General features: G+C 38.7%; 1 protein-coding gene across 2 annotated transcripts in view; it reads right to left on the bottom strand.

Annotated features, from left to right (window-relative positions):
- Positions 1–5,244: 5,244 nt before the first annotated feature.
- The window catches only part of LOC126161892 (hormone-sensitive lipase), a 119,841-nt gene continuing 103,313 nt past the window's right edge, over positions 5,245–21,772 (bottom strand). For both annotated transcript variants that reach the window (XM_049918033.1, XM_049918034.1), the window contains 2 exons: positions 18,613–18,738; positions 5,245–6,050 (listed from right to left, as the gene is read on the bottom strand). In XM_049918033.1, coding sequence (XP_049773990.1) covers positions 5,931–6,050; positions 18,613–18,738 — 246 coding nt within the window. In that variant the 3' untranslated portion in view covers positions 5,245–5,930. The remainder of the gene's footprint in view (positions 6,051–18,612; positions 18,739–21,772) is intronic.

Here is a 21,772-nt window from a genome sequence, read left to right as displayed (position 1 = left end):
CAACTAAAAACTGTATAAGTAGAAAATAATAGGTACTGTTTTATGGGAGAAAAATTTTAATGTGCACAGAGATTTCCAACGTTCGCCATGAAATTTTGAGAAAGTGAAATTGTCTAATTTGAATAATTAACAAACTAACAGGGTATTTAAATGACAGTACACAATTTTGGGCAGAGAAAAGGCAAAGCTACAAAAACTATGACACTGAATTTTGAAAAGAATTGCATTTATAGATTTGAACATTCTGTAACACAAAACTTTTAGATATGAATCACTTTTGAAATAAAAAGTTCTTGGAAAACGTGAAACATATGTTGAAAAGTGGAGGATGAGGGCTTTTAAGTAAGCTATGCCCGCCTTAACACAAAAAAGTTTTAGAACTATTGAATTCTGACACATAATTGGTTTGCATGTATTGTTAATTACAAATTAATTACAATATATAAAATGTTTCAATATGAACTAAACATACTATTGTCATTAGTACTTGGTAAATTGCATGAATAAGAATGTCTGGACCTATGGTCTAGGGGGTACCGTCTTTGGCTAGTAATCAAAATGCCATGGTCCCCAGGTCTGAACCTTCCCACTGTATAAATTTTGAATATAATCATCAGTAAACGTGGATGAAGACTTCCAGCATGAGATATTTAGCAATATCAGGAGAGACAGGTTTGACATCATACGAAGGGGTGTTCATTGCAGTTGACAAAAATACTGTCTGGATTGAGAGTGACAGTTAAGTTACCTAGTCGCATGTAACACGTCTAGGTGAAGCCAAGTTAATTGTTGGTTTTCAACAACCACTCGATTCTGCTGTGACAGTTCTAGAGCCGTTCAAATAAAGTCTACAGTCGGTACCATGTACATACCCAGTTGGAGGTGACTTTAACCTACTCAGTATAGACTGGGACATCTGTGGCGTCATCAGAGTACTTTTGAACATATTTTCCAAAAACTGTCTTGAGCAGCTAGTTCAACAACCCACACATAATGATATTTCTTAGACCTTGTAGCTACAAACAGGTTGGACATCAGGATAGAGAAGGGGATTAGTGACCATCACGGCAACTATAGTTATGAAAGTTAATAAATCACTCAAGAAGGTTAGGAGACTGTTTTTGCTAGAAAGAGAAAAAAGGCATTTGTTGGCATCTCTCTAAGAAATGAATTCCATTGGTTTAGTTAACATATGATGGACATAGAGGAATTATGGGTAAAGTTTAAACAGATTGTAAATTGTGCTCTGGACAATTATATGCCCAGTAACTGGATTACAGATGGAAAAGATCCACTGTGGTTTAGCAATGAAACTCAGAAAATGCTGAGGAAGCAAAGGCCATTGCACCCTCGGTTCAAAATAGAACATGCAAATGACAACAAGCAAAGGTTATATGAGATTCATGCCTCTGTGAAAAGATCTATGCATGATACATATAACAACAACCAGCAAAAAATGTGACCAAGAATCCCAAGGAAAATCCGGTCCTACGCAGGTCTCAGGCTTCCATCCATTCACTCACTAACCAATCTGGTGTGGCGGCTGATGTCAGAAGAATGAAAGCTGAAGTTTTAAATTCCACATTTAAGAAACTGTTTACACAGAAGAATCATACCAACATACTGCCTTTTGTCCATCACACATAGTATGGACAACATAGTAATAAGCATCCCTGATATAGAAAAACAATTGAAAGAGTTGAAAACAAATAAGCAAGCATATCCAGATAGAATACAGTTCAGTTTCACAAAGAGTACTCTATGGCATTGTCCCCTTACTTAGCTTGCATTTTTCATGAATCTCTTGCCCAACACAAATTTCCAAGTGAATGGGAGAAAGCAAAGGTGATTCCTTTATATAAAACAGGTAAAAGAACAGACCCGGAAATTACAGATCACTATCAGTTTGTTGCAGAATACTAGAACATATTCTGAGTTTGAACATAAGAAATTTCTTAAAGACCAAATAGCCTATGTTCACAAATCAGCACAGTTTTAGAAAGCATTGCTCATCTGCCCTTTCCTCACTTGATATACTGCAAGCTATGAATGAAGAGCAATAGTCAGATTCCATAGTTTTAGATTTCTGACAAGCATTTGACAGTGTACCCAACTGCAGACTCTTAATGAAGGTACAAGCATATGGAATTAGTTCCCAGATATGTGAGTGACTTGAAGACTTCTTAGATTCCACAATGTGGAGTGTTCATCAGAGACAAGGGTATAGTCAGCAGTGCCCCAGCGAAGTGTGACAGAACTGCAGATACTTTCTATATATGTATATGATCTGGCACACAGGATAGTCAGCAGTCCGTAGTTACTTGCTGATGATGCTACGGCGTACAGTACGGTATCAAAGTTGAGTGACTGTAGGAAGATACAAGATGACCTAAACAAAATTTCCAGTTGGTGTGATGAATGGCAGCTAGCCCTAAATGTGGAAAAATGTAGTTGATGAAGATGAGTAGGAAGATCAAACCTGTAATGTTCAGATACAGTATTACTAGTGTCCTGCTTGGCACAGTCATGTTATTCAAATATCTGGGTGTAATGTTGCAAAGCAATATGAAATGGAACAAGCATGTGAGGATTGTGGTAGTGAAGGCAAATGGTAAGCTTTGGTTCCTAGGAAGAACTTTAGATAGGTATGGTTCATCTGCAAAGGAGCCTGCATATAAGACACTAGTGCGACCTATTCTTGAGTTCTGTTCGAGTGTTTGTGATCCACACCAAGTCAGGTTAAAGGAAGAAATCTAAACAGCTCAGAGGCAGGCTGTTTGATGTGTTACCGGTATGTTCAAACAACACACAGATGTTATAGACGTGCTTCGGGAACTCAAATGGGAACCCCTCGAGGGAAGGCGATGTTCTTTTCAAGGAACACAACCAAGAAGATTTATATAATTGGCACAGAAACTGACTGCAGAACAATCCTATTGCCACCAACATACATTTTGTGCAAGGATCACAAAGATAAGATGTGAGACATCATGGCACATAAGGAGGAAGATAGACAGTCATTCTCCCTCTTGTTCTATTTGCAAATGTAACAGGAAAGGAAGCAACTAGTAGTAGTACAGCATACCCTGTGCCATGCATAGTACAGTGGCTTGCTAAGTATGGATGTACATGTAGATAAAAGAGGGTGGAAGAGTGGACAGAGGTTCAGCGCACTCTCTTGCCTTTGAGATGGGAAACTGCTCCTAAAGGGCAAAAGAATCAAGAATGATCAATGGTGTGAGGATACAAAATGCAATGGAAACCACTGCATTAGTGACATACAATGTGTATCTACAAGACACATGATCAGTAATTGAAGAAGTGTCATGCTGATCTCTCCGTTGGCAAATGATTCTGGACTACTCTCCCATTTGGATCTCCAGGAGGGGACTGCCAAGCAGGAGGGGACTGTCAAGCATGTGGTGACCATCACAAAAAAAGATTGGATAACCAACAAACAAGTAACATCCTACAAGTTGGGGTGTGGAATGTCAAAAGTTTGAATGTGGTAGGGAACCTAGAAAATATGAACAGGGAAATGCTAAGGCTCAGTCTAGATGTAGTAGGGGTCAGTGAAGTAAAATGGAAAGAATACAAGGTTTTCTGGTCAGACAAGTTTAGGGACATATCAACAGCACCAGAAAATGGTATTTGTATAACAGGAGTAGGATTCGTTATTCAAATAAAGATAGGGCAGAGAGTGAGTTACTGTGACCAGTTCAGTGATAGGATTGTTCTCATTTGAGTCTACAGCAAATCAACACAGACAATAACAGGTGAGGTACATGTGCCAACACTGCAAGCAGGAGACAGAGATAGTTTATCAAGATATTAAAAAAGTAATTCAGTACATAAAGGAAGATGAAAATATAATAATCAGAATGCAGTTGTAGGGGAAGGAGCAGAAGAAAGAGTTACAGGAAAATATGACCATGGTAGTAGGACAGAGAGCAAACAGACTAGTTGAGTTCTGCAATAAATTTCAGCTACCAGTGACAAATATTCTAATCAAAAATCACAAGAGGTGGTGGTGTATTTGGAAAAGGCCGGAGACACTGGAAGATTCCAGCCAGTTGTATCATGGCCAGGAAGATATTCCAAAATCAGATATTGGAGTGTATGACATACCCAGGAGCAGACATAGACTCAGTTCACAATTCAGTAATGAAGAACAAAAGGCTGAACTTCCAGAGACTAGTTAGGAAGAATCAATGTACAAAGAGGGAAGCGGAGGAGATTAGTGTTTAACGTCCAGTCAGTGATGAGGTAATTACAGATAGAGCACAAGCTCGGATTAGGGAAGGATGGGCAAGGAAATCAGCCATGCCCTTTCAAAAGAACCATCTCAACATTTGCCTCATGTGATTTAGAGAAATCACAGAAAACTAAAATCAGAATGGCCAGACATGGGTTTAAGCCGTTGTCCTCCCAAATGCGAGTCCATTGTGCTAACCACTGCGCCACCTCACTTGTGATGCACAGAGAACTGCATATGAAAATACTAAGGAATGAAGAGAGACACATTAAGTTCTCTGAAGTTACAAACACTGTGAAATTGAAGTACTTAATAGACAGTTCAGACTGTGAGTGATGACGATATTATGAGAAGGATAGATTGCTACTCACCATATAGTGGAGATGTTGAATCACAGAGGCACAACAAGAAGATTGCTAAAAAAAGTAAGCATTTGGCTAAAAGGCCTCCTTCTGAATAAGACAACACACAGACACACAATCACAGAAACACAACTCACACACACATGACCTTTGTTTCTGGCTGCCGAGGCTGGGTGATTGACTTTACATATCTGAGAACATCAGTTTCACCAAAGTATACAGTCATTCGGCTTTACCAGCAGTGGCAAAAATCTTGCTCTACAAGAAGCTCCCTTCCCTAAAATGTACAATCTAGGGAGTACTGCACTGTTCTGACACCAATCTTTCCTCAACCTGTATCTGAAAATAAACAACGGCAGAAACTGTATCAGAAATATATGGAGTACAGTTGTATGCAGGAGCATATCATCACACCTGTCCACACAGCAATCCAATTATAAAGGGTAAAGAGACACAAACACTGTAAAGGACATACTTGACTGTACATGGAGGATTAATTATATGCTAATATGTCACTTGCCAGGACAAAAAATAACTTTTTTCCAACATAATAAATCAAACTACAGGAAGTAGGAAAACCAACAGGTGCTTTACAAAACTGATATTTTTCTTTTTTTTTTTGCATCTGTACAAGTTTATTATGAACAAAAGATAAAATATCACAGGCCATAACATGGGGAATAAACAGTGCATGTTTTTTTAGAAACCACATAGAAGCATACAAAGGAATTATGTGCCATCCATACAATATTAAAAATTGAGGCTTCCAACACACAAAATTTAACATGTAACTTTCTAAGGGTAACAACAATTGCAATGTGCTCTTACATAGCAGATTTAACAGTGAAATTGTCTATTCCTGAGATACAGAGCAAGAAAGATATTTTCATGGCATGTTACTGACACTTCAAGTGTATCTTTGTGCGGCATTGAAACCAGCATTGACAACAATAAATAATCTCAACCTCATGAAAATAAATAATTAGTATAGTGAAGTTATGCATCCACACACATTCAAATAGAGAGATCATCACAAAGTATAACGCGGCCAGCAAACCTACTGAATAATAATTTAACTGAAATTAACTAACAATATAAAACTGTCACAGTATTTCACAGAGCAAGATGCTAAACAAATACTGCTTATATTTTCTGTGCGAACAATAACATTCTCAGTACCTGACAACTGTATTTCTACAAAAAACTGAATCACCAATGTATAACAAAAACATAAAATTTTATATAAGTACTGTATTTTGTATCCAAACATTTATGTCTCATCAACTACGAAGGCAACCTGAATATAAATCACACTATGATGTAGAAGATGATGAAGGAGATAATGATGGTGAGGCTGATCTTGATGCCTTGTCAAACAACTGCTGGATACGCTGCACACACAACATTGATCCACTATGAGCCTCTTTACTCAGCTGCAATAGAAATTCCAAGAATACATAATATTCAGTAAGTTGGTTTACATAGCATATTAAAGTAACACAACAAAATTTTAGGAAAATGTGCATCTTACAACAAATAAGACAAGTTTACTATTAACATTACTAAGAGTTAGCACACCTTTCACCACTAACTTTAGATCATAATCAATAACAATATATGACAACAACAACAACAACTTGTCCTGGTGCTTAAGCATCAGTATAGAAAATCATCTTGAAAGATTCAGTTTGATGTTAGCAGTTTACATATATTGAAATTAGATAGACAGGTGGATCAACACTTACACTGAACTGATTTCAGAAGACAGAGTGTCTGACAAAACAAAACAAAACATTCACTGATATTACACCTCTCTTACTATTTTCAACAAATGTAGAATTTCTCACATTGTAGGGCAAGTTCCAACTGCCCTGTTCATGGAACTCTGGTGAGAGGGGAGGGCGTATAGCCATCTGTGCACAACTGAGGTAATGGGGGGGGGGGGGGGGGCTTTCTTCAGAGGTCCACACATCTTAGTGCAAACAGAAGGTGCAGTATAAGGCTGTGTATTGTCAAGTAAGAGTTGAACATTTGCAGCCTCTTTGTTTGGGCACTTCACATGTACAACATTATGCAGGTTGGCCATTGTCACACTTTGACAAAAGTCTACTAACAGCACAACTTTTCATACCCTCACGCCTCAAGTAATTTATTTGTTGATTGTGTCACTTAGAATTTCTTCAGAAGCAGAGAAAAAGAACTCTTCTACACTGTTGAGTTCTGGTTTGATTCAAATGTATAGTGGTACAGCCAGGAGAATCATTAGTCACTATTCTTTCAAAAAATTCAAGGCCAGTTGCTATGAGACACTAAATCAGGCTCATCCAAGAAATGAGCCCGGCAGGCGCGGCTGCGCCCCGCGGGCACAAGGCAGTGTAGCGCCCCGTCCGCGACCGTGTGTCGCTAGTGTCGGCATAGGAGCGAGAGAGAGAGCTGCGGAGAGAGTGAGACCGCACAGTACTGCTCTGTGCTGCATTGGACTGTCCCACAGTCAGATCAAATGTAAACAAAATAACATAGGAAGCGCACCTCTGTAAAAGATGTAGATGAGTGGTAGCAAACTATTTACTGTTTAGGCAACAAATAGCATTCGTGTGGCAGAATTACTGCGCAAAGCTTTAGAAAACAATATCCACAACAAAAATTGAAGAACAACTTAGTAGTTTTCTGACCCAGAGGTTGATTCTATTACTACTGCACATGCACACTCGTCATATGTAAAATAGGCGTCTTCTGAAAAATGTATGTTTCTTAAATGAACTAGAGTCATAAATAATCTATTTTAGAAATAATTTTATGTAAGGGAGTCTCATTCTTGCTGTTAGTAGTTACAAGAAAATATTTTTTGTTATCCTTCATGCTACAGCTTTTTTTATCCCTTTTCAGAGTTTAGAAATCGGATCCTTAGTTTGCTGTTTTGTGCGTAATAATTTTAACTGACAAAGCTTGAAAACTTATTAAAAAATAGAATTAAGGTTATAACGCTCTTTAATTCTTACAGTCAACATTCTTAAAGAAGACAATTAATATTTTACACGATTTTCCTTTTCAAGGAAACGATTTTCTCTGGGTTTGGTACAATATTCCGCGAGACTGCTAACTTCAAAGAATTAGTGAAATTTTTATCGCCAAGTAATAAACCTTTCTTAATTTTAGCAAGCTTTAAAAGAGAGAAAAAGTGCTCACAAATACAGGGTGTTACAAAAAGTTACAGCCAAACTTTCAGGAAACATTCCTCACACACAAATAAAGAAAAGATGTTATGTGGACATGTGTCCAGAAACGCTTAATTTCCATGTTAGAGCTCATTTTAGTTTCGTCAGAATGTACTGTACTTCCTCGATTCACCGCCAGTTGGCCGATTGAAGGAAGGTAATGTTGACTTCGGTGCTTGTGTTGACATGTGACTCATTGCTCTACAGTACTAGCATCAAGCACATCAGTACGTAGCATCAACAGGTTAGTGTTCATCACAAACGTGGTTTTGCAGTCAGTGCAATGTTTACAAATGCGGAGTTGGCAGATGACCATTTGATGTATGGATTAGCACGGGGCAATAGCCGTGGCACAGTACGTTTGTATCGAGACAGATTTCCAGAACGAAGGTGTCCCGACAGGAAGACGTTCGAAGCAATTCATCGGCGTCTTAGGGAGCACAGAACATTCCAGCCTACGACTCGCGACTGGAGAAGACCTAGAACGACGAGGACACCTGCAATGGACGAGGCAATTCTTCTTGTGGTTGACGATAACCCTAATGTCAGCATCAGAGAAGTTGCTGCTGTACAAGGTAATGTTGACCACGTCACTGTATGGAGAGTGCTACGGGAGAACCAGTTGTTTCTGTACCATGTACAGCATGTGCAGGCACTATCAGCAGCTGATTGGCCTCCACGGGTACTCTTCTGCGAATGGTTCATCCAACAATGTGTCAATCCTTATTTCAGTGCAAATGTTCTCTTTATGTATGAGGCTTCATTCCAATGTGATCAAATTGTAAATTTTCACAGTCAACATGTGTGGGCCGACGAGAATCCGCATGCAATTGTACAACCACGTCATCAACACAGATTTTCTGTGAACGTTTGGGCAGGCATTGTTGGTGATGTTTTGATTGGGCCCCATGTTCTTCCACCTACGCTCAATGGAGCACGTTATCATGATTTCGTACGGGATACTCTACCTGTGCTGCTAGAACATGTGCCTTTACAAGTACGGCACAACATGTGGTTTATGCACGATGGAGCTCCTGCACATTTCAGTCGAAGTGTTCGTACGCTTCTCAACAACAGATTCGGTGACCGATGGATAGGTAGAGGCGGACCAATTCCATGGCCTCCACGCTCTCCTGACCTCAACCCTCTTGACTTCCATTTATGGGGGCATTTGAAAGCTCTTGTCTACGCAACCCCGGTATCAAATGTAGAGACTCTTCGTGCTCGTATTGTGGATGGCTGTGATACAATACGTCATTCTCCAGGGCTGCATCAGCGCATGAGGAACCCGTGCGACGGAGGGTGGAAGCAAGTATCCTTGCTAACGGAGGACATTTTGGACATTTCCTGTAAGAAAGTGTTTGAAGTCATGCTGGTACATTCTGTTGCTGTGTGTTTCCATTCCATGATTAATGTGATTTCAAGAGAAGTAATAAAATGAGCTCTAACATGGAAAGTAAGCATTTCCGGACACATGTGCACATAACATATTTTCTTTCTTTGTGTGCGAGGAATGTTTCCTGAAAGTTTGGCCATACCTTTTTGTAACACCCTGTATATGTGGAACCAAACATTGAGAGAACTTCAAACACGTGCTTGTGCAAAAGAGGGTATTTCTCTCATGGAAGACAGCTGTAAAAATCATCAAAGTTTTACAGATAAGAAAGTGGTCCTTCAGGCAGATATCATACTGCAGGTCAATCAGCTGTAGTTGAAGCACTTAGGAGATGTCCTCTGCCTGAAGGGAAAACAGGCGAACAAATATATCTAAGGCTGGTTGAAGCTTACTTATCTCCAAACATCTGTTTTAGAACTGTTCTTGTAATTCACACATGATCTGAACATAATCTGAAAAATCCACATCATCTTTAACGCTGTCTAGTGGAGGAAAGTGTCTACAATTCTTCCTGCACACCTGTTTTTCCCACAAAATAAGTTTTTTAATGCTTGAATTGTCTGCAGTAAATCAACAAAAGGGTGATTTTCGCCTTGGAGTGAAATGTTCAAAGTATTTAAATGACTGGTAAGGTCACTCAAAAAAGCCAAATTCTCCACCCACTTAGGATCACAAAGTAATTCTTGTGTGTGTCCTTTCATTTCCAAAAAGGTATTTATTTCATTCCTCAAGGAGAAAAACCGATGAAGCACCTTTTCTCTGCTCAGTCATCTTACTTCGGCGTGGTACGGGATGTCCGGGTATTCCGCTTCGATATCAGCCAGAAATTCTTTAAACTGGTGATGTGCGAGTCCATGCGCGAGAAGATAATTAACCGTTCAAAGAACTGTGTCCATAACATTTTTTATGTTGACAATATTCACACGAAATGCCTCCTGGTGTATCAGACAATGGACTGCCGCAAATAAGGAACAGCCAACTTTAGCCATTTTTGACCTGACAGAACCCAGGAATCCAGTGCGTATCCCTCATAGTGCAGGGGCTCCATCTGTTACACTGGTCAGGCGTTCCCATTTTAAACCCATTGACTCTAACACATTTTCCACGGCTAGAAAAGTATCCAAACCCGTGGTTGTGTCTTTTAATGGTATAATGTCAAGAAATTCTTCGGTGACATGCAGATTGTTCTCGACACCTCGAATGAATATGATGAGCTGAGATATGTCCGCAACGTCTGCGGACTCGCCAAGAGCGATAGAAAATGAAATGAAGTTTTCTGCTCTCTCCATTAATTGCAGCGCCATATCTGAGGCCATATCTTCAACTTGGCGAGCAAACAGTTTGAGGCAAAAGAACTATTTTTTCAAATTTTTTTGTGAGGTCTGCTGGAAAAGTCGACCAGGCAATCCGATGAGATTCCCAGCTGCAAAGGGTTTCCCTGCTTTCACAATTCTCAGCGAGCATTTGTAACTTGCGCACAAACTTTGCCCACCTGTTTCCTGCTCCTACCACGGCAAAAAAAGAACATACAATTAATTTTGTACAATCCTCTTTTTAAACCACTTATCACTTTAACAATTAATTGTTTCATTCATTGAAACTCAAATAAGAAACTAACAAAAAAAAAAAAGATTGATTTTAGGTGTGATTTCCCCCAGTTCCTCTGAAAAGGACAGCAAAATGTGGTCACAAAATAAATTTTTATCTATTGGACTATCTGCGTTTTATTTAATTGAAAACATAGATCAAAATACAACATGTTTTCCCATCCATAAAAATTGCATTTTAATTAATTGAAAACATAGATCAAACTACAACATGTGTCTTCCCATCCATAAAAACACAAAAACGAAGAATGGCTCTTAATGACACTTTGCTGCCGAGAGAGCGTTTGTGACAGCTTTTCAGAAAGTGGCAAAAAATAATGTACCTGAAACTTTTTCTTATGTGTGTGCAATGCAATTTAATGCAACCCAAATATAAAAACTGAAAAGAAATGTTCCTTGTTGTTGACAATCTGATATTCGATAACTGGCACATTGCTAAGTGACATATCAGATTATAAAATATAGTGTTATTTATCATCTTTATAAGTAATAAAGTCATACAATAGGAAACACTTACTTCACTGTAATGCTGCTTGAAATTTTCTTTCAGTTCTTCAAGCTTCGATTGGTGTTCCTCTTGTGCCAAATTTTCGAACTGATCTTTGTGACAAGTATTGAACTGCCGTACAATCGAGTACTTTTTTAAATACATGAGGTTCCAATGACATTTGGCATGATTTTCGACAGCAGTACAAAGGAAATTAATTTCTCACTGGGGTTTAAATAGTGCGGATGCGTCACTCCTCTTTCTTTTTGTTTGCTGCTGTTGACCATCCATCTCAATCCACTGTAGCCTTGCATCTATTGACTAACAGTTTTGTGTCGCTTTTGACCACTGCTGGCACGGCGGTCTGTCATCCAAATGAAGTGCGCATACAGCGGCATGGCGAGGCTCGGTGGGCCCCATGGCCAGCTAAGCGATATGGCTCGACCACTGCGACAACATACGAATTCGCCCGGGGCGCTGGCCATGGGCGATCGCGAGTGCCAGCACCCCAGGGGCACAGTTTGGGTGAGCCTGCACTAAATGATCAAGAGTTTTCACAATTCTCTGGCCCTTCTGTCTGGTTCTTTGGACTCCAACCGGATGACATTGTTGACAGCCACTGGCATCACTACATGTGCACAACCTGTCATTTTCAAGGTAAAAGTGCACCTAGTACGCACTGTGCAAGGGAATTTAAAACCTCAAATTGCAGACACACACACACACACACACACACACACACACACACACACACACACACAAAGTGTGAATGTTGGCATCATAACACGACCAAAGAGATGACCGACATAAGAAGTAATAGATAGTGAAAATTAATAACAAACATATGAGATAGCATTAACTCTGCCCCTCTGTGTTTTGACAAGAGAGAGGGAGAGGGAGAGAGAGAGAGAGAGAGAGAGAGAGAGAGAGAGAGAGAGAACAGGATTTCCACACAGAATTTAAATAAAAACTTCAGTCTCTATTTACAAGGTAAATAGCTAAGTTAATTTCAACTGCTACCTTAACAACAATATCCCAATAGCAGGAAGTGCATGCCAGAATCTCTGTGTTGTTATCCCATATATATTATAAACAAGAAAGTTTGTCACTACTCCATGCTGAAATAGCTAGACAGATTTGGTAGAAATCTGGTATGGAATTATGGAATTACCTTATACCCTGAATTAACACACAGACCACTTTTAAAAGTAGTGTACTATAAGATATCTATTGATTTGAAGAATATAATGTAAAATGTGGAACAATAATTACTCTTACAAAGAGATATTTACTCTTTACCTTTCAACTCGTTATTGTATTTTTGAAAATATTTTATCATTTGTTATGTCCTACATATTATGATTCAATGTAACGAATATAATGCTAGTACAGTCCTCAAAGTGTTTAATCCATCCTTCCAAACAAGCCCATTGCATTTTAGCCACTGAGCATCACATGTACCTTATGGCTTCCGAGATGCTTGACGACCCACAACAGCGGTGTCATTGAAATGTCAATAACAGAGACATCATGTCTTTACATGTAGAATGAGGTAGGCTTTTAGTGAGGCTGGATTTGATTATGATATGTGAGCATATCTACTGGTAAGAGGCACACACCTGACATCAGAGGACATTGTTACAGATACAAGTACTGTAAAATTTGCACTGCACTGAACTAGAAGCTGCTTATTTTCTTCCTTTGTTGCTGAAGCAACTGGATGAATTTTGGGAAGTGTATTGAGTTGTGATATTATTGGGATTATTCAACACTGATTGGCTTTCCTGTTTCAATGTGAATTATTTCTAAATTTTCTGTAGTTTTCATTTGCTTCTAGGGTCTCAAAAATTCAGAAGAACCAATGTTGAGAACTTGGATTTTGGGAGTGTATAGGAAAGTGATATTACTGTGATTCTTGAACAGTGACTTAGTTTTTCTCTTCAAATTTCAATGATTCAGTTTCTTTGGTGATTTTGATTGTTTCTAGTATAACTAAAGTTTGCTTTTTGGGACACTGACATAGCTTTTCTCATTATGTTTGAGAAACTCATAGTTTCTTTGGTGATTTCGTTTGTTTGTAGGACCTCAATAATTTGTTTTCTGGTAGGTTTGTTGTTTCTTTCCTTCATGTAATTGTTATTTGTTCTGGCTTACCAACTGTGTCATCCATTTGGTTGTACTCTTATTAGTGTAGATAGCTATTAGGTTAGGTCGTTTAGGTCAGACAACTTAAGGCAGTTTCTCAGTTTAGGGACTAGTTTTTAAATTTCTAATGACTGGCAAACATAAGTAAAATCTTTCACAGAGCTCACAATGAGCTCGAGCTACTTGGATAGCTACACAGCAACAATTGTTAGTTCATGTTGAACAGCAGGGAAGTGAGCAACTGGAGTGTCAAGCAAATGCTCGAGCGGCTGAAGTCTCAATGCATGCTGATGCTCTGTGTCAGCAGAATGCATGCAGCTGATACACCAAAGCAGTCATATGCTCGATGACAGCATACAGCAGAACGCATGGCCTATAATCCAGCTTCAGAGGCAGCCAAAGATGTGGTTTCTCGGTGCCAGGAGAATGCAGTATGCATGGCCTGTGTGTGCAGATGCTAGTTTATTTGCTGTTGTCTCATTGATGAGTTAAATGTTGGCAAGTATTTGCAACGAATCCTGGGGACTTTTTTTTTGTTGTTGTTAAGTGCTTTTGACTATGATCCAACTTTAGATTACACTAAACACAGGCTCATCAAACTGACCATGTGACCATGGCATGCAGGTTTTGTGGGGCACTGAAATGGAAGGAGGAAATGGTGGGAATGTATTGTTATGGGGCAAGGTATCCATTCCCCCATTAGAAGACCCAGTCAGTCCTTTAACAGAATTATTTTCTGCCCAGACTGATGAGTCAAAGCAGTTTCTAAATCATATAAAAAAATAATTCATATAATCAGGAAGCCTACTCACACTGACTTATACCTACAGGCTGATAGTTGTCACCATCTGGCTCTTCATTAAAGGGTACTTCATACTTTGGTTCACAGGGTCCATATTATCTAGGATCCTGGGAGTTTGTCAGCTGAGTTAACCCATAGTGAGGTCACTTTTCGTCAGAATGATTATAGTGAAAGGCAGGTCACACCTGCTGTGCACCAGGTGAGTGATGATAATATGAAGGCGGCACCATAGTCTACGGCCCCTTCTCCTTATGAAGGACGTATTTCCAACAGAATTGATCATATTTTGCAGAAACTTTTTTTACCACCATCTAAGACAGGGGTCCTTTTATATTCTCCAAAGGGTGATCTTTGGTTGTGTAAGGTGGGTGCCCACCGTATCCCTTGCAGTTGTGGCATGTCATATATTGGACAGACTACCAGGACCGTGGAGGACTGGTGTACTGAGCATAAGCATCACACGTGCTTACAACAGCCAAGCAACATTGTCTTGATTCTGGTCATGCTATGGAACATAACACGGGGATTCTGGCAGGTATTTCCAGCTACTGCTATAGTGTTACTAGCCAAACAGTTGAAATTAGATTAGCAAGTAACCTTACAGAGATAAAGTTTTTGTTTAAATTCTGTGTGAAATACTGTTCTCTCTCCCCCCTAGTCGAAAGCAGAATGATGGTGTAAATATTACCTCACCCCTGTTAGTTATTAATTTTCACAATTGGTAACTTCTGATATTGGTCATCTTTGATTGCGACACACACACACACACACACACACACACACACACGAGAGAGAGAGAGAGAGAGAGAGAGAGAGAGAGAGAGAGAGAGAGAGAGAGAGAGATATCTTTCCAGAATTATTCTGCAAACTGAGGTTTTAAGTTGTTTTGCACAGTGGAGCAGTTTTGCCTTTAAAATGACAGGTTGTGTAGCTGTAGAAATGTCAACAGTTGTCAACCACATCACCCGGCTGCATTCCTGTGTATTACAGTGTATATTAGTTGCATCATTACTTCTCACAAATCCTTTGTCTGCCATAAATCATTATTCAAAAATACAATTTGAGCTACAGTATCTGCTCACTGAAGCATTTTTTTTAATTCTCTTTCAGTTTACAACAAATAAACAAAAAAATTACAGTTTCTACTTTCATGTATTTTTCTACTGTTTACCCTTAACAAGTCATATGACTATGTAGCACACACAAGACTGTCTTCTTGCATTGTCATCCTCATGAGGTCAGTTCATTTCAAGGTAATGAAATTTTCACCAGCCAAATTTCATAGTAGCATGGACTTAACCCCTGGTTATATGCAGCTGCCTGCAACGCAGGAGACTAATAAGCATACAGTCTTTTAATTTATGAATTATCACAGAAATGTGAAGTTTCATATTTTTGCTTATGTTTTGTGGTAATGTTTATTTGTCCTGTTAACACTCAAACTGCCAGCAATGTACAGATCCTGTATTCCTCTAGTGCTGACAATGTACGTGGGTGACAGAGGTCCAGCGCCTTTAAAGGCTATTTGATGATGTAGAAGCACATGCTATCACATGAGACTATATTGTATATAAATAAGTATTCATATGGGATGGTACGTAATAGTAATAGTGAAAATGAGTTGTTCTTTTCTTCACCTTCAACTGTGCTCTTGATCATTCTTGCCTGATCATTACCAATTAAGCCTCTTATTTTTTATTTCCCACCTTCATCAAATGGTTCGAATGGCTCTGAGCACTATGAGACTTAACATCTTAGGTCATCAGTCCCCTAGAACTTAGAACTACTTAAACCTAACTAACCTAAGGACATCACACACATCCATGCCCGAAGCAGGATTCGAACCTGCGACCATAGCGGTCGCGCAGTTCCAGACTGTAGCGCCTAGAACCGCTCGGCCACAACGGCCGGCTCCCACCTTCATTCATGCAAAGTACAACTGACAGAAAGGAGCAAAAGCTCAGAGTTTACAATTCTGATATAGAAAATTCATGAGTAGGTAAGTGTAGACTTTACACTTTCGGAAAACTTTAGAGCATTTGAAATTTTTCAAGAATTTCCATACAGGAATTAATCTCTTATTATAGAAAAGACTAATGGATTCAACAACACCATTTAGAGTCCTACTCATGATTAAAGCCACCTGGAACAACATATGTATAATTTTTTTAAAAGCAACACTTCTCATGGCAAGAACTGAAAAGCTATTCTGCATATTGGTCGAGATATTCTTTTGTCAAAATTCCAGTTTTTGGTGAAATAATGTCACATTGTCGATGTTTATTATTACTCAGGATATTACAGGTTTTTTGCATCAATAATGTTTCTACTCGAGATGACAGACTACAAAACAAGGTCCATTGTTTTGTCTCAGAGCGAAAAAATGCTTTGCCTCTCGTGCCATTCCATGAAGTCTGCATTGACTAAGTCTCCTACTGTTCCACAGACACTTTGCTTTGAAACAATAGAGTCCTTCTAAAGCAAGTCAGTTTGTAATAAAAACTTGGATTTTATTTTCTTTCTTTTGCCTCACACTGCTTCAATCACAGCTAGTAATCAGTGATGGCTACTGGGGAAAACGGGCACTATCGCGATTCATATTTGGACACAAACAGTCACAGTCCTCAGTCTATGTTGGTGATTGGCACACAAGTGTCCACATATCTTCCAATACTTGCATTAAAGAGCAATAGGTAATTAGATACAGTTCATATGAACAATATACAGGGCTTTGAACGCCCTAGGAGAGGGGTGGGGGTGGGGGTGGGGTGGGGGGGGGGGGAGTTGTTTGGGGGAAGAGACCGAACAGCAAGGTCATTGGTCTCATTGGATTAGGGAAGGATGGGGAAGGAAGTAAGCCATGCCCTTTCAAAGGAACCATCCCGGCATTTGCCTGGAGCGATTTAGGGAAATCACGGAAAACCAAAATCAGGATGGCCGGACGCGGGATTGAACTGTCGTCCTCCTGAGTCCAATGTGCTAACCACTGCGCCACATCGCTCGGTTGCCCTACGAGAGCCTATGGGAATACCCTAATTTTAATGACTAAAACCAAATAAGAAACATGTAATAAACCAAATACAAAAATTTAAAAATACTCGTATGTGTCTATTGTACCACCCACCTTACCAGTAAATATCAGTATTGATTCAATCAATGGTAGAAGGTTAACACAGTGAAATGGAAAAGTATGCATACTTAAAAAGGGCAACTTGTGGACATGCTACATCATTTTTGGTTTACCTGCAGGATATAGTCATGTAGCAAAAGCCACAGTGATCACATTATCAATATCTTTCCCACGAGTTGTTCCCTTCCACTTTGTATTAATCACTTCATTGAAATTCCACATTTGCACATTGATAACAAATAAAGGAAGTACGCATCAGAAAACACCAGCTTCTATATGACTAAGTACTGTATGCGTTAAAGTTTTTCAAGTAAATGTTGAGCTTTTTGCCAAGTAATACCTCCCATTTGACTCTTATCAATCTATTGGTCATAACTGTTTGTTACATGAAACTGTTTCTTATGTGGATTTTATTTCTGTAGTCTTCAGATCCATTAAGCTTCAAAGCTTCCAACATCAGCTGTACACAAATGCTTAGTTTTACAGATAAATGACACTGATGGGTGATACAACAGACATCTCCATATTTTTAAAGCATTTTTACTCAGCATTTGCCATTCAAATTGAGGGTACTTCCCTTGTAAGTGACTGGCAATTCAAAATGAATTACAAGTAAGTCATTTAAGCACATCTTAAACAAAACAGACCAGTGTGTTATATGATGCACACTCTCTTTTTTTTTACCCGGTACTAACACTATAAACATTGTAATCATTGGTTTAAAATAGTCATATAAATGCATCCATATAGTCTTTCTCAAATAAATACATTTGCTGTTACTGCTTCATTCGTGTATCAGGTTATAATCTTCTCACCTATTTCTCAGTGTTTCATTTGTGGCCACTACTTTTAATTTTTCTTTTCTTTTATTTTTTTATGGCTTTCATAGTCCTAAATGCATACGTCCAGATAACTTCCTTAGCCATGCACACTTCCTTTTCTCTTTGGACTGAATACAATACATTTCATGTAGTTTACGTCTGTGTTGATATACCACATCACACATTACACTTTTTATGTACACTGTAATGGGCAATCCTTTAAAAAGAAATTACTTTTTGTTGAAATAGGGCTATCCTAGCTACTTGAAGTATTTACAGCATTTTAGGGTTACTTATAACACAAAGCAATTTACTTCTGGTAATAACAGTATCCTATTACTTTCTTATTATTCTAAACATGTAATCTTACTACCAACATTCATCTTACATACCGGTGAAAAATTCAGGAATCCATGAGGAAGTCCAGGTAGGACATCCAGAGTGACAGGAACATCAAGGTTACGCAGTTTCCGTGCAAACATTACACAATCATCCAGACAGGGATCCATTTCTACTGACTAAAATATAGAATGCAGACTTTAAACATTGAATAGAAACATTAATTTTTAGCAAGCTAATTTCCACTATGAATAATACTGAACTCATAATGTAGAAAGCTGTATTAGTGTTATACACTGGTTACTTTTTATAAGACTAGATAAGTATGTTAGATTAATGCAAAAAATAAAAAACAACCATGCAGTATATTCAGTGATACATTGTCCAATGACAAATCATGACCGAAAAATTCTCCGCTTAATAATCAGAGTTTTTTTCAAAAAGACAGAGAAAGAAATTAGCTATTGGAACCAGTGGGTCCACCATGCATGAAACACTTCATTTTCTTAGATGATAAACAAAGGATTTGGTCACAGTCTTGTTTAAAGAAACACTCTAGCATTGGAACAGAATAACTTATGAAAAGAATGGAAAACTTTAATCAGAACATATCAGAGCTGGCAACATTGCTGTGGAACAGTTATCATAAAATCCAAGTGTTGGTTAATTCAACATACTTAAGTCACAGTTGCTTGCTTTCTCTTATTTCAGTGCACAAAATAGGATAATATGACTGAACTTCATTTATTTCCATGAACCATTCTGTACAATGGTACTGGACAAGTTTACATGATGTATGAAAAAAATTACAAATTTCAAAAATTGATAACTACAAGCCCATATCAGTAAAATGACTGATTTATTCAAAAACAGCCTCTAAAATACACATATCTAAAAAACCATTGATATACATACATAATTACCAATGATTAAAATCACTATATTTTCTGAAAGATGTTTTACATATCTGCAGAGTTACATATGAAACAAGACATTAATTTTTTGCTTCAAGTTATTCTTTAAGACCATATGGACAAGTTTTAATCAAGTCATTTTAGTTTATTTTTGAATGCATCCATGTTTTCTACTATCTTTATATAATTTGGCACAGTGTTGTACAGGAAGCATCCAGCTTTTACACGCTCTTTGTCAGTTAATTTGAGCTCGTTGCCTTCAACATGATAATCATTTTTATTTCTTGTGTTACAGTTATGGATATCTCTGTTTAATGAAGCAATATAGTTACTTTTTACTTAAATAATTGTTTCATATATGTGCAGTGACTCTAAATCATATTACAAAATGTCTCAAATGTTTAGTGTCAGAATTAAACTGAATATTTTGCAATATAGAATTAGTGGCCAGATATGAATATTTCAGGAAGTATGAGGTCTTTAATGAGAAATTAGTCTGAGGTTTGTTTTTTAAACTGCCTCTGATTCATAACAAATATCAGCCTTCTGCCTCAACATTTGGGGTTATACTTTGAAAAGCAATGTACAACTGTTTGTGATTTATCCATGACGGAACTGATCACTGTTAACATTTCATTAATGGTGATTGCAGATTGAGCATTAATCATTACAGCAACTTTTAAGGCATGCACTCAATATATGTTGCAGCAAGATGTAGTGCTTGGAAAGCTGGATGAAAATTGTGGTCTCTCATTACTGTTTAGCAACGCAAGTTTATAGTCAGAAACTGTAAAATTTGTTTGAATATTCTAATTATGTTCAGCAACAACAAATGCAATACTATCGGATTTCTGATTTACCATATGCACATTTATTTTCTCCAAGAGACAATTGAGTTATGATCAGTCTCTAACAACAGGCATTACTTTACATATTAATTCACTAGCAGATCACTTAAGAACTGTCCTGTCAGTTCTTAACCAAAATATCATCAACCAACCATGTAAAGCACCCTCATCTCTTACCACTATAAACAAAAGTAACACTCACTTGTAGCTCATTTGCACAATATGTTACAGTTGTCTACACTCGGTTCACTTCCACATAACATAACTTTATAACCCATTGAATTCACCCTCAACGCGTTACTAGTGAGAGTCCACCAAAAGGTCAATTCATTTAGTGACAGTGAGCCTAATTATCCTCCAAATCATTAGCCTAATTGTCCTTCAAATCAGTTCACCAAAAATAACACATCATCACCTTTTGCACATACATGCCCCATTATTCACAGTAGAAAAGTTAGTAAGACACTAGTACCATGCAGGTTGTAATAAATTCTACTCTACAAAGTGAGCTGCTGACTTCCACTTATGCAAATGTCACAGAACTGTTAACATAATCAGAACTGGGACTGCTCAGTGCCTGAACCAAGCCTGGAACAGTTCCGTCCTCCGTCACAGCGGGACCCACCTCCTCTTCCTCAAAATCACCCTCTCCTAACCTTCCAGGAATTTCTCACTTCCAGCCTTGCCTCTCAATCCTTCTTAAAAAACCTTAATCCTACTCCCAACATCACCACAGCTGAAGCCCAGGCTATCCGTGATCTGAAGGCTGACCAATCCATCGTCATTCTTCCGACGGACAAGGGTTCCACGACTGTGGTACTTGATCGTCGAGAGTATGTGGCTGAGAGACTGCGTCAGCTTTCAGACAACACTACTTACAAAGTTTGCCAAGGTAATCCCATTCCTGATGTCCACGAATCCTCAAAACCTTAGGCCCCCTACAAAACCTTTCACCTGACTCCATCAACCTCCTGACCCCACCAACACCCTGCACCCCTACCTTCTACCTTCTTCCTAAAATTCACAAACCCAATCATCACGGCCGTCCCATTGTAGCTGGTTACCAAGCCCCCACAGAGCGCATCTCTGCCTACGTAGATCAACACCTACAACCCATTACATGCAGTCTCCCATCCTTCATCAAAGACACCAACCACTTTCCCGAACGCCTGGAATCCCTACCCAGTCTGTTACCCCCGGAAGCCATCCTTGTAACCATTGATGCCACTTCCTTATACACAAATATTCCGCATGTCCAGGGCCTCGCTGCGATGGAGCATTTCCTTTCACGCCGATCACCTGCCACCCTACCTAAAACCTCTTTCCTCATTACCTTAGCCAGCTTCATCCTGACCCACAACTTCTTCACTTTTGAAGGCCAAACATACCATCAATTAAAGGGAACAGCCATGGGTACCAGGATGGCCCCCTCGTACGCCAACCTATTCATG

The sequence above is a fragment of the Schistocerca cancellata genome, chromosome 2 (assembly GCF_023864275.1).
Source record: "Schistocerca cancellata isolate TAMUIC-IGC-003103 chromosome 2, iqSchCanc2.1, whole genome shotgun sequence".
In the NCBI taxonomy this organism is placed as follows: Eukaryota; Metazoa; Arthropoda; class Insecta; order Orthoptera; family Acrididae; genus Schistocerca; species Schistocerca cancellata.
This window is presented reverse-complemented; position numbering and strand designations above follow the sequence as displayed.